General features: G+C 41.5%; 1 protein-coding gene across 1 annotated transcript in view; it reads left to right on the top strand.

Moving 5' to 3' along the window:
* The first annotated feature begins 315 nt into the window (after positions 1 to 315).
* Positions 316 to 14,473, top strand: part of RAD23B (RAD23 homolog B, nucleotide excision repair protein) — a 47,886-nt gene continuing 33,728 nt past the window's right edge. Inside the window, exon 1 of the mRNA XM_064176807.1 lies at positions 316 to 644. Within this exon, the coding sequence (XP_064032877.1) occupies positions 579 to 644 (66 nt within the window). The 5' untranslated portion in view covers positions 316 to 578. The remainder of the gene's footprint in view (positions 645 to 14,473) is intronic.

Genomic DNA, 14,473 nt, shown 5'->3' with positions numbered 1-14,473 from the left:
CTTGTAAGTAGCGTGTACCTGCACACGTACCCAACCGCCCCGCCCCCTCAGGCACCCCCCCGCCCCACCACCTTGAGGCACAGCGCCTCCGTGCGCCAGCACAGCTGCGGCTCCGGCCACCTTCTCCGCGCTTGCGCACAGTTGGTACCCTCAGCTCCGGATGCGCGGCAGTCAGAACAACGAGGCGCCGGCGGTGGGTGGAGGGCTGCGTACCAGCCAGTCAGGGTGCCTACGCATGCGCACCTTCGCATTCCACCCCCTCCCTCCCAAAAAGGGCGGTGAGCAGGCGCGGTTAAACTCCGTCTGACCCGCCCAATCTCTCAAGGCGAGGGCGTGGAGCCGTCATGCCCCGCCACTTGCCGCTGCCCTTGCTTTTTCCTGGGCCGCGGTGGTTGCGTGCCGCCTCCTCTCCGCCTGCCGGCGCGCGGTGAGTGTGACAGGCGCCCCGGGGCTCCACCTCCTCCACCGCCTCTTCCTGCGCTTCCTCCCTTTCCTCTTCCCCGCTTGTCCCGCCGCGCTGCGGGGGAACGCGGGGACTGAAGCTGAGCCGCGACGGTTTGCGTGCAGCCACGGCCGCCATGCAGATCACACTGAAAACACTGCAGCAGCAGACCTTCCGGATCGACATCGACCCTGAGGAGACGGTGCGGGCGGGCCCGCGCGGGAGGCAGTGGGAGGGCCGCGCGCCGTTTCCTCCCGGCCTCAGGCCTCGCGCCCCTCGGCGAAGGGCAGGGCTCAGCCGAGGGGAGTGCTGCGAAGGGCTTTTCCCCTCCCGCGAGGCGAGTCTGGGGAAAGATGAGGATAGATCCCTCTGCTGGAGGAGGAGCGGACAGCTTGTCCGGCGAGGAGAGGTTGTCAAAGCTTCTATGAGGGCCTAGAGACAGGGTTGTGTAGGGGTGAGAGAAGTTTGGAGATTGAGGTGTAGGGGGGAGGGGGGGGGGTGTATATGTGGGATCAGCGGGGGTTGGGGGTGGTGAACACCGTCGTGGGAGCGAGGAGCGGGGCACTTCAGCGTGCTGGAGGTGGGGAGACGGCGGTGAGGCGGAGTACTCTTCGAGGTGCTCAGGCCACCGTGGGCTGACCTGTTTACCTCGTGGTTCAGAGAGATCATTTGGGTGAGAGTGGCTTCTCCTGGCTGGAGAAAAGGGGCAGTTGTGGCCAATCTCTCAGCGCGTGGACTTTCCTCGTTATTTTAGGGAAGAGTGCCCAGAAGGTTGTACTGTGGACAAGAGGAGCGAGAGGACTATTGGAAGCTAAAGTTTCTTTGCTTTCAGGAATATGTGCCCACGACTATGCATTAGTTGTTAATGGGGCAAAGTAGTAATCATCTCTTTCATCAGGTGTACTGGGAGTGGATAATGACATCTTGGCGGGGGGATAGTGCAGGCAGTAGAATGTAGTACTTGATCTTTGCAGATTCCTGCACAGAAAGGAAAGGTCAAAAGAGTTTTAGAGCTCTTCTTTGCAGTCGTGTGTACTTGAGAAGAAATTGTGAGCTTCTGCTCTTAGATACACTTGCCTAAACATACAGGGGTGCATGCAGCTAGGCATTATTGGTTTGCCTACAGTGTGAGCTGCAAGGATTAACCTGCACTTACAAGGTGATGTAGTGCATGTGAGATTTTTGCTAGGGTGTCCTGATGTGTAGTAAGGTTTGTTATAGTTAGTTTCCCTTTCTGGCAGGTAGTAATGACTCTATGTACAAGACAGGGAGCGAGGCGAGATGTGTTTTGGTTGCGGGTGAATATTTTCTGTTGGCACATGTGAGTCTGTTGAAAAACCCTTAGGGAAATGCAGCATTCTGAAATGAGATGAAGGACCTTGAGTGAATTCCTGGGATTGGAAGTTGCCTTGTCTCTTGCCTGAGCCGAAATGCTTTCCTTTGATAACAAAGTTGAGGTACCCTTGTGGCCTTCATTTGAAAGAATAGGGAGTTGGACATACGAAAGTGTGTCTGCTGCAGCCTTTAACATCCGGGAATGAAAACTCTGGAATAATGTGTCTGCTTTCATAAAGTTTGTTGCTTTACCCTCCTCTCCTTGTGCCTTAAGAAAAATAAAAGGCAACAGCTAAAAGACTAAGAATTAATTTGGTTGAACAGTGTGGTCGATATAGGTGTTAAATATCTAGCTGAGGCATGTGTTAGAAACCTTTAAGGATTTAAAACATTAGTCTTGTTACTCAGAAAAGCTGTTGAAAAGCTTGTGTTCTCCGTATGCAGTGAAGTCCTGGGAAATAAAATCACGAAGAGGGTTGAGTGGGTGTTGCCAGTCAGAAGGCCCACCAGCATTATGAGACAGCAAAATGCATTAGCTAGCAGTTGGATTATGGGAAATGAGACTCTGCTCCCTGTTCATAAATAGTTAGTTCAGTAGATCAGTAACTGTAACAAGAATCCTTCTCATGAACATGAATGCTTCAGGTTTTGGATAGGAATCAGAGATGAAATATGTGTAGGATTTGAGGAGGACTTTGTTTTATGTGGGTTAAAGCTTTATTAGCTGTAGAGGTGAAAAACATTTACATTTTCTTGGTCTACTTCTTTAGAAAATTATGAAGGAATTCTTTTTCAAAGTGTTGTATATAATAGAACTTAAGGCTCAAAAGTGTTCATTATTAAGTCAGAAACCAGATCAGTTAAATTTGGAAAATGCTTTGAAATACAATCTGTTAAGCGTTTCACAAATACACCTTTTAAAATTCTCAGTCTGATTTAGAAAAATATTAATTTTAGCTAAGTGCTTTGGTTTATTAGATCAGTTTTCTAGTATCGTGAAACAAATGTGTTCTGCCGAGTTTATGAAACAGTACTTCTAGTCTTTAAACTACATGTGTGTCTCTCAGCTAGAGGTAAGCTTGTTTACTTGGAACTGTGCCCTCTACTGTGACAAGGCCAAAAATCATGTAGTGATAGGCTCATGGAACTTGTTCTAAAACTGGATTCTGATTCTAGGATGTTCTTCTCTTAATACAAAGTTAAATCTGAAGAGACTTAGTAAAGTAGTATTTTAGCAGGACTTTATGCCTGTGATACTGAAAGCTGTTAGTAAGGAATAAAGTAACTTTCCAGTGAGAATTTGAAGTAATACACTTCATAATTGATTAGTCTTGTTACAGATTTTACACAAGTAGTTGACTTTTTTTCCCTCGCTTAATCAGACAATTAAATTTTAAAGTTTAAATCATGCTCTTAGTAATGTGACTTTAATTTTGATTTAGTTGTGTTTTAGAGTATTGACCAATTGAGTCTTTTGACTGAATAAAAATTAGGCATTTGAAGCATGGAGTATTCTTTGTTATGAAAGTGCTGGATGAAGAATTAAATATTTTGACTAAAAATTGAAAAGATTTTTCATCAGGACCTATTATTTGAGAAAGCTTGTTATAAAATTGAGACCTTTTTTGCAGGCATGACCTTTTAAGTTTTGGGAGACAAACTGGAGTGCATGGGAATCAATGTTGTACTCTCTGTGCTCTGTAGTGGGGTGAATTTAGCTGTTGCAGTCATACTAGTGTTCTGACCAGGGCAGTTCAGTACTTGAAGCATTCTGACTTACCCAGGATAAATGAAAGTGTGTGTTTATCTACACCAACTACTTGTGTTTGTTGACTGTGAGATAGTAAATACATGAATAGTTGTGCTGTGAGCAAATAATAAGCTTCTGCTGCAAAAGTAATGCAGAAGTTTGTAAATACATCTCTTGTCTGAGGTGACAGTGACGACGTAGGTTTCTAAATCTGGTGCTTCTGTTGTAGGCACCACTATGCAGGCATAAAATAGGCTTTAAAAAAATGTCAGCAAGCATTCTTAACTGCCTTTAAAAGTGAGTTAGCAATTGAAAGTAAATATATTTTTTCCTTTTCAGCTTCCCTGTGCTGTTAACATGAAAAATCTGATTCACCAAACAGAGAGAACTATAAGGAATATTCAGGATGTCAGTAGCTTTTTGACCAGTTTGTGTTGTATAATGTGGGCTTTCACATTTCACTGTCCATGATGTTTGAACACATAGGAAGTCCTTTCTTGTTTAGTGCTGTGTCAACAGGACCACCTAGTTGTGGAATTTTGAGCCTCTGTGTGCTTTGGTGCATCCTTACTATGGTTATGTTTTATTGTTAAACAAGCATATTGGGATTTTTGGATATTAATGTTATGTCCCTTTAGTGCTGGAAGCTTTTGATCTTAAATTTTGGCTAGATACTAACTAAAGTTCTAGTAAGTGTGTGGTGAGTGTACACCAGAAAAGAATGAAGTAGTATCCATAGGGTATGTAATAAAGAAGTGATGTTTGACATGTATTTCACTTCTCCAGATAAAAGGTACATTGGAGGGGAAAAGGGATACTTTGATTTTTCAGAAGACGTTGTAGGAAAGAATTTGTATTTTTCTGATTTGTAAGGAGTATATAAAACATTTTGGCTTTATAACAGCAAGGTGGTATGTTAAAGTGCAATACTTTTTAATATGTACATGTGGGATGTCTATGATAAAATGACAAGCTGCTGTAATTCTCTTCAGAGTGCAATAGTAAATGAGTTAGTGCAGACTATTGTCTGAATGGATAAAGCATGATTTGTGAACCCAGACAAAAGCAAATATTAATTGCAAACCCATAAATGATATATGTCTGTTTGTATCTGTTGGGTATGTTGAGGGCTGTACTAAAACATCTACTAAAAAAGGAGATCAGTATTGAAAACCTATGTAGTTTCGAAGCATGTTTACATCAATTCTTGTTCTGTCTGATGCTAGGAAAGAGGTATGGAAACAAATTGTGTGTTGTAAAAGGTATGAATTGTGTACCTTAGAGCTCTGCTGATAAACTGCATGTGTCTGTTGGGAAAATACTTCCTGATCTAGCAGCACTGGTGAAGAATAGGTTAACTGAACAAATTGCTAGCAGCAGTAGTATGTTTATCTCAAGAGAAAATAGTAGTTTGTTTTTTTTGGTTCTTCTGTGATACAAGAAGATAAAGACCTAAACCTATTGGTTTGATCTTATTAGTTTTGCTGAATTTGTAGTTTATTATATTTTATCAGAAGAATTAACATTTGAAACAGTTTTGCAAGAGTCAGAGAATAATGCTGGGTGAAATGATGAAATCAGACTTTGATGGTTGTAACATGTTAGAAGGTACAAACTTATTCTCACCGTCTCCTTCCTGAATGTGTTTAAGTGTAGGTTAATCTTCTGGCAGTTGCTGATAAAAGAATTGTTTTTACATTTCCCTGACAGCTTTTTATCTGAGTGGTTAGAGGAAAAGTGCTCTGATTCTGTTAAAAATCCAGAAATACCCATCTAGGGTACAGGTGTCTTTCTGTCTCTAGTTCTGATCTTTTTATCCAGTTGTTCTTTGATTTTGCAGCAAGTACGTTTCTCATCTTCTAGAGGAGCGTTACGTTGCTCTCACACCATCTAGGATTTTACTGGTGAGTGTATGTACCTGCACAATTAGAGGTGTAAATAGGAAGGGCTCATACTTGCTACTTGAGTTTAAGAGATGACTCTGCAAAAAATCATGTCTTTGGAGAATACCAGAATAAATGTGTCAGGGAGCATTTTACTCTCTTTGCAGACTGACAATTTTCAAGTTATGTTCTCTGATAACTCCTATTTATTTTATTATCAGTCTGTTTTGTTTTTTTCTAGTATTTTTCTTATGTGGCTGTTGGTGTTTTTTTTTTTTTTTCCCTGTTTCCTGGCAAGAGTTAGAATTTTCAAGGAAGGAAGTTCTTTTGGTGTTGGAATGAAGAAGGCTAGGCTTTCCCATATTCAGGAATAGTTCCTGGCTAGCTGAGGAGGTCCCAGCTGACTGGAGATTGGCAAACATGACATCTATCTATAAGAAGGCCTGGAAGGAGGATCTGGGAAACTGCAAACATGTCAGTCTGACCTTGGTGCTAGGGAAGGTCATGGAGCAGACAGTCTTGAAGGTCATTATGTAGCATGTGCAGGGCAATGAGCTGGTTAGGCCCAGTCAGCATGGGTTTATGAAAGGCAGGTCCTGCTTCTCAAACCTGAACTTCTATGACAAGATGAACTGCCTTTGACACTGTTTTCCATAGTGTCCTCCTGAAGAAAGTGGCTGCACATGTCTTGGATAGGCTGATGCTTTGCTAGGTTGAAAAATTGTCTGGATGGGCCCATGTAGCATTTAACTCTGTTCACAGTCACTGTTGGTGTCTGGCTGCTAGTGGTGTTCCCAAGGCTCAGTTTTAAGGCCAGTTTTAATATCTTTTATCAATCATCTGGATGAAGAGTTTGAATGTTCCCTCAATAGGTTTACAGATAACACTAAATTGGGTGAGAATGTCGATCTACATAAGGTAGAAAGGCTCTCTAGGGATCTGATCAAGCCAGATCAGTGAGCCTGACCAATTGTATGATATTCAACAAGGCCAAGTGCCAGATTCTGCATGTGTATCATGAAAAGCACACCAACTCACTATAGGTTTGGGGCGGAGTGGCTTAAGTTGCTTGTCAGAGTGGGACTTGGGGATACTGGTCAACAATGAACTGAATGAGTCAGTGGTGTGCTCAGGTGGCCAAGGTCCAGCAGCATCCTGGCCTGTATCAGAAATTGGGTGGCCTGGCCTGCCGGAGTAAGGAAGTGAATGTGCTCCTGTGCTGTGGAGCAGTGAGACCATATCTTGAGTTTGGTTTTGGGTTCTTACTACAAGAAGGACATTTGAGTTGCTGGAGTGGATCTGCAGAAGGGTAACCAAGCTGGTGGAGGGTCTTGAGAATAAGTCTTAGGAGGAGCAATGCAGGGAACTCTGATTTCTTAGTCTGGAAAGGAGAAGGCTGAAATGGCCTCAAGTTGTGCTAAGGGAGGTTTAGAGTGGATATTAGGAAAAGTTTCTTTACCGCAAGGGTGTTCAGGTGTGCCTAGGAGTTTGTGGAGTCACTTTGCCTGGCAGTGTTAAAAAAACACATAGGTATGTCACTCTGGTACATGATTTAATGGCCATGGTGGTTGGACTTGATCTTACAGGTCTTTAAAATCAAACCAATTCTGTGTTTTTCCTTAAAATCTAGTAATGTAATTATCAAATAATTTGGGGAGGATGATGCATACTTTTTGATGAAAGAAAGGTTAAGGTAGCATAAATCATGAGTACAACTGATCCAATTCATATTAGAGCATGCTTTTATGTGTTTGCTGTTTTTCAAATGCATTATGGCTCTATGACCATAATTCTACATCCATTTTATTTGGAATGTTCTTAGCTAGTTTAGCTAAGTTGGCAATAGAAAGTTACTTTCATACATCTAATAATTTGTCAATACTATAGGCTGTATTTCTCAACTTCATTGAGAAACCATTCCCAAGGTGGCTTGTAAACTCAGAAGTTATACAGGTTGTATGCACTGACAGATGTACATATAATTGTCTTGTATTTAAATCCTGTTTTAGAGATAAAACTGGTAACGAAATCTGTGTGTCCTTGATATAGGTAACGACAGGCTTGGAAGCTGTTCCCTTCAGAACTTAAGGAGATTGGAGAGTGCGTAGATGTTAATAAATTGAACAGATGAACATGCTACTGGATACAGTCTCATTGCTGTTCTTGTGCTTAGAAGAACATGTTTGCTGGCAAAACTTCTGGAAGTAATTGTATTTCTGAAACATAGGAAAATAATTTTCTGAAAGGAAATTTATAGGGCTATGTAAACTTAGAGCATTGAGGGATGTGGCTTCCAATATCTTTTTCCATGAAGGCTGGTATCTTTTATTACTGTTCCAGACAGGACAACTGGATAGAATGTACTCACTAAAATAAACCACTTTTTTAATTTAAAGGCTATGGCGAAGGGTAGTGCATCTTACCTAGGCCCTCTGAGGGCCAGACAAGAAGCCTTGGCATGCTGCTCTGCAAAGAGACTTAAATGAATGTGCAGAGGAAATTGCTTGTGACTGTCACAAGCATGCTGAGTCGCTGTGGTGGAACAACTACTGTAGTTGTATCTGTTATCATGGCTCTGATACAAAAACTCAGGAAATAACCTCAAGGAAATGAATGAATGTTGAAATCCCTGTTGCTGTTCTCACAACTTGAATATCTGGGCTTCACACTTTGTATTTCTAACTTTTTTTTTTTTTTTTACTTATCTAGTTGAAGGCCATTAATCCATCCTGTTTTACTTCTCCAATTGGTTTGTTGGTGTGCAGTATTGTGAAAGTGGAGAAGTTTTAAGTATCTTTTTGTAATAACTTAAAATATCTTGTCTATTTTTTTCTACTCAAACCACTGCCTTGCTTTTGCAGTTGTAAATAATTTTGTGGTTATAAATTTTTTTTCTGCTGTAAAGGTACTTCAGGGTTGGTTGTGGTAATCAACATGGTCGTGCAAGACTCAGATTGTAAGCTTTCTCCTACATATGAGGCTGCTTTTAAAATACTGAATTAATTTAAACCATATCATTTGAATACAAATGTTTTTGTTTTTCCTGGCCACTCACCTCAAACTTAGCTGTATTCACAAGACATTTCCTCTCGCATGGTGGTTCTTAATGACTGTATCTGTTAGGCCATTGAGACTGCCAATAGGGCAGTGATCTGTTCTTACAGTTGCTGAAGTTGTCTAAGTAGGCAATGTGAGAGATTAATTTTAAATGTAGGTTTGTCAGCAAAACCTGCTTTTATAAATTTAGAAGAAAGTAGCTAAAACCAAATGTGTTCCTGTCAGTAAAGCTCCTATAAATAATTTCTTTGAGTGAAGTAGTTTCTTACTGTCTGGACATTTAAGTATCAGTTTAGGAACTGAAACTGAAGGGCCCTGTCTGGCTTGGCTCAAGCTGGAACAAAAAAATGATAATGCTATATAAATACCTCACAGTGGTAACAACCATGGAAGTTGGGAAGGCTATTCATGCTTGAATTAATTATAGCATAAGAACAAATGAATAGTCATAGTCTGTGAGTTAATTTGTTCTGGGAATTGGGAAAGGGTTTCTAACATCAGAATAAACTTTGTTGCAGCCTTGAGTAGGTGAATATGGATCAGATTCCTTTGTTGTGTGGAAGGCAAGTATGTAAATGTGTGAAAGGATTGGATTCAGTTTTATACGTAGTTTCTCTATAGAACTCATTCAGAAGTTTCCCTTATTAAAATTGGTGGAATTATGGTGTCCATTTTTTTATTGGTAGTGATGAAATATGTCTCAGAAAACTTAATTTTTTTTTCTCTCCTGTTTGGACATAGTGAATAAGGTAGGAGAAATGGAAATGGGTGTAAGATGGAAGGGAGAGTTTGTTTGGTGAACTAAGCAATGAGAACTACTTGCCTAGATGGAACCCAGCCATGTGCTGCTTGCTTGGTGGCTGAAATAACTGTAGGGAACAACTGGGCAATACAGCAATTTCATATAACACATTTTCAGGATGCCTAGCTGGGATGCAGTTAGGGACTGATATTTATTTTGGAGGACCTCATTTTTTTATAGAAGTCAATCAACTCTGATTCTTAATCATAACATCTGTTGTTGAGGATATGGTGTTCAGTAGAGTCTCTGAGTGGCAGGCAGAGAGAATTGTATTGCAAGCTGGCCACCATAGTAAGTGTACTGAGTATTTAGGGTAAGTGTTGGCAGATTAATGATGTTCATTCTTAAAGATGTCGTAAAGTATGGATTCCCTTTTTTCCACTCTGAAGTTATAGGGTAGAAGAATGGTATTCTCTGAGGGCAAATAAATGTTTCATACTCTGATCATGGGGAATAAAACTAGGTAGCCTGCAACTTTGATTTGTGGATGTGCATCTTAAAAAAAAGTTTTTAAAAAAAAGGAGAAAAATATTATGGATGCAGAGGCTGACTGTGTATCTTAAACCTACTTTCTAAGTTTGACAGATCAGTATGCTTCCCTGAAATTAATTTACAATAAATTCTGAACTGATGGTGGTGATGTGAAATCTATATTCTCTAAGTCCTAATTCTCTGTAGGTGATGTTTCAGCAACTCTGTGTAAGATGAACTGAAAGTTGCAGCTGATTTTCTGAAGAGCAGCTAGAGGGCTTCCTTTTTTTTCCCCTTTGAAAAAGTAGAGTTTACAGTTTAAATCTAAAAGAACGTGGTTCAGATTGACACATGGGTTGTTTCAGGGAGAGCTCTTTATTTGCCAGATTAAGTGTGTGGATATCTTCTTGTTAGTGGGTGGTCATCAGTCACTCCAGTTACAACAACAAGAGGAAATTCTATGCCACTAGCCTGGCACTGTTAAATTACATGTATCTGATGCTACCTATTTCTTTTTCATTCTGAGGATTAGTTTTGGATACTCTGGAAATTAAGTGTTCCTGGCCTCTTAGGGAAGGCAGTGAGGAAAACCAAATGAACAAGCAAGCACTGTTTAGAAGAACTTACTTTAGCATGTTTCTTGAACTTCTGCCTCTAATAGGATAATGCTGACATCTGCAGCTGACTGCATTCTCTAGCAGTTTCAAGGTGTAGTATTTAATAGTTGGCTTAAGTAGAAGTACTTTTTGTTTGCTCCAATAAATATCTGTGGTTACTTAAGTGAATTAATTTGACATATGACAGATTCTCTTATGTAAATTTATATTTAGTAGAAAATAGTTAATATATTTTTGAGAAGTTACCTGAGTAATGTATATTTTTAGTTTATAGGAAAAACTTGAAGTGCATTACAGAATTTTTAATAATTTAGAGCTCATCTGTCAAAATGTTGTAAATCACCATAACAGATTAAACTTCTGCCATTCAAGGATATCTAAAGAGTGAAAATCCATTTAAATGAAAGAAGCCTATGTTCAATTAACTTTACCCTTGGGAAGTTCTGCAAATTATCTGAACTATGTTGAGTTTAAATTTGGTGTAGATTTTGGATAAACTTAGTTGGAGCAATTAATTTCTGAGAAATTTGAATTTGATATATGCTCTGTTCTTAAACAGAATGGCATGTATGGCCATGTTGCATTTAGTGAAGGGTAAATTTAGTAAGAGATGTATCTCCCTGCATTCTAGCCAGTCCTCAAAGATGAGAGGGGCTACAGGCAGCTGGACTTATCTTTTAATAGATATGCCAATTTAATACTGTAGAATGTCGCAGATGTGGGAACTTTCTGCCTGTCTGCTGTAGGTCTGGCTCCCTTCAAAAGAAGCAGTCAGGTGCATGAATAGTGCAGTTTATTTGCATACAACATTCACGAATTCTTCACAATTGCTGGTAGTAAATGCACTGAACTGCAGAACAGCTGTGTAGCTCTAAAATACGATTGTAAGGACATGCATAAAATCTGCTGGGCAATAACTTGGGAGCTAAGTCATGATCACGGATCTTAGACGAAAGGCCTCCCTCTGGGAGGGAGTAAGTAGATTCTTAACCCAGGCAGTACTTACACCTTTATCTACTGTCCTGTAGAATGTTGAGGCTGGACTGTGGTCAAGATGTTCCTCTGTCAGTATCAAAAGCAGTTACACTATTTTGAGAGTGATCAGTGGAGGGATTAGCCCAGAGGCCTGCTCCGTGGAAGGATAAGGCCTCTACCTCATTCTGCATTCCAGTCATGGCAGCACAGACCACCTGACATCTGTCGAGTCCCTGCTTCTACATCAGTTGCTGTGTGTTTATAAATAATACTGGTTTTGTGCTTGTCTACTGTTGTTGCTTCTAACACTTGCCATGTACAGAGAATAAAGAAGACCAGTGCTGGAAACTGCAGTGGACTTCTCTTGTGTCTTCATTTTCAAGTTGTAGATGTGGTAAATGCTGTCAGTGTTATTTATCCTGACTTTAGTAAGGCCTTTGACACAGTTTCTCACAGCATCCTCCTGGAGAAACCGACTGCTCATGGCTTGGACAGGCACACACTATGTTGGGTGAAAAAATAACTGTGAATGGTCAGGCTCAGAGCAGTGGTGAATGGATCACAGGATCTTAGGAGTTGGAAGGGACCTCTGGAGAGCGAGTCCAGCCGCCCTGCCAGAGCAGGACTACTAGCACAGGTCACACAGGAATGTATCCAGACAGGTCCTGAAAGTCTCCAGAGGTGACAGGACAGGATCTAGACAATGGGCCAAGGCTAATTGTATGAAGTTCAGCAAGGCAAAGTGTCAGGTCCTGCACTTGGGTCACAACGTCATGCTAAGCTACTGACCTGGTGGTGTGTAGCTGGAAAGCTGCCACTAGGAGAGGATCTGGGGGTGTTGTTTGATAGTTGACTGGTCTGGAACACATGATTTATGAGAAGCATCTGAGAGAGCTGGGAATGTTCAATCTGGAGAAGAGGCTGATGGGAGACCTCATTGCTCTCTACAACTGTCTTGTAGTAGCACCACCAACTCATGCACTGCTCCTCCTGACTGCTCTCAGCACTCCTACTCTTGGGAAGCAAAGGGAAAGCATCTCTGCTTTCCACATTCTCAGTCTCATGATATTGAACAGACTACTTAATCTGTAAAATATCTTTCCACAGTTCAAACGCCCTCATTGGATACCACTCATTGCATTACTTTTAATAATGTGGTTTAGGTCAGGACAGACCTATCACACAAATTACCATGCAATAATTGGATATATCTGGAGGAGTTCAGTATTTATAGCCTCAGTGAAGTAGCTACTATTAATACAAGTAGCTCTACAAAGGTACATGAGGTCTGTCTGTGACTGCTGAGTTAGCTGTTCTGGATGCAGTCTTGTGGTTTGATGCGTAGGGTAGAAGCCTAGCAGGCAGCATATGCAATATTCCTACTGCAGCTTTTGTATTAATAGCATATGTAGGATAACAGTGAATCATTCATGCTGCTCCTGTTGGCCTAAACAGAGTTAGAATGTAGTGAAAGCTGATTTCTCTGAAAGGATGCTGAAAGCATGGTGATTTAATGGTACATGTCTTTGTATGTATTTAGCTGATGTATTTAGTATTACTGCTGTGGAAACCTCAGCTGACTGACCTGTTAAAACTACAGGTATTGCTTTGATTACTGCTGGCTGCAACTCAGATGGAGCACTGATTACAATACTGAACTAACAGACATTTTCTTTGTCCTATGTGTGATCATATCTAAGAACTGGAAAGTCAGGGGATAGTTCAGTGAATTCATTCACCCTTCAACAATGTTTTCTAACTGGTGTGCAAACCCAGTGGAGATTGGAAACTACATGTATACTGTGGAGGTTTGAATACCCTCCAGTGCTGCTGTACCAGATATGCTAGAACTACAAGTATAAATCTGGTGAGGACAGCTGCCCTGGAGCTGGTGCAACCTGCAGTGGAGCAGCAGACTATCATGCACAAGTTTGTGGGTTTTTGATGTGTGTGTTTTGGTTCGTTGGGTTTTTTTCCTGGTAGGGAAGCAACCAGGCAATGGACAAACCCAACAGGAGCAGGCTGCTCTCCCAGGTGTTGCCAGAGCAGTTACTACCACCCTCACACCTGCAAAAACTGGCCTAAGAAACACAGAAAACAGTGTGTTGTACATCAGCTTCTGTGACAGTTCACACAGGAGAGTATGCATAAAGGCACTGTCACCCTCAAGGTATGAGTTCAATTAATAGTTGTCAGCCTCCTGGAAGAAGCCTCACAATAGCATCCACCTGTCAGAACACTGTCACTTGCATTTGCCAGAACAGATGAGGCAGGCCACACAAGGCTCCATACAACTGTCTGCCCATATCTTGAGCTGAATTCGGGGCACACCAGAGCCTTTCACTAATAATAGATGGCAGTGCTGAGAACAACTATGTAAGTTGTGACCAAGAACTGAGAACAATCTGCTCAGTGTGATGGTAGAACTGAGAGAGGAAGGAGAAAGATTAAAGAGCATTAGGGAGGCTGAGAAAGAGACTGGTGGAACCATGCTCTGCCCTTTGTGAGACAGAAGCAGAAACAGCCATCAGAAAAAAATTAAGAATGGGAATCCTATGTCGTACCTGCAGAAGGCAGTGAAAGAGGAGGTGTGAGGAGCATCATTGCAGCTAAATTGAAGAAGTGTGGTCTAGATGATTGGGTAGAGAGGTGAATGGGAACTGGCTGGAGGAAAGAAGTCATTTGTGGTCATTGGGACAATCTAGGTAGAGGCCTGTATCCACTGGAGTCTCTCAGGAGTTGGTGTAGGAACCAGTAGTAGTCACATTACATTCATAAATGACCTGGGTGAGGGAATAGAGTGCACTGTCGGCAAGTTTGCTGATGGCACAAAACTGAGAGGAGTGGTTGACACCTGAAGGCTCTGCTGGCAAGAGGCCTGGACAGGCTGGAGAGTTGAATGAGGAGAAATTTAATGAAATACAACAAGGGCGAGTGTAGAGTCTTGCATCTTGGAAAGAACTACCCCATGTACCATTATAGGTTGGGGGCTGATCTTTTGGATAGCAGAGCAGAAGAAAGGGACTTGAGTGTCCCAGTGTACAGAAGGGTTATTATCAGCCAACAATGTGCCCTTGTGGCCAAGAGCATTAGAAGGGGTGTGGTTAGTAGATTGAGTGAGCTACTTCTCCCCATCTACTT

The sequence above is a fragment of the Pogoniulus pusillus genome, chromosome Z (assembly GCF_015220805.1).
Source record: "Pogoniulus pusillus isolate bPogPus1 chromosome Z, bPogPus1.pri, whole genome shotgun sequence".
Lineage (NCBI taxonomy): Eukaryota > Metazoa > Chordata > Aves > Piciformes > Lybiidae > Pogoniulus > Pogoniulus pusillus.
This window is presented reverse-complemented; position numbering and strand designations above follow the sequence as displayed.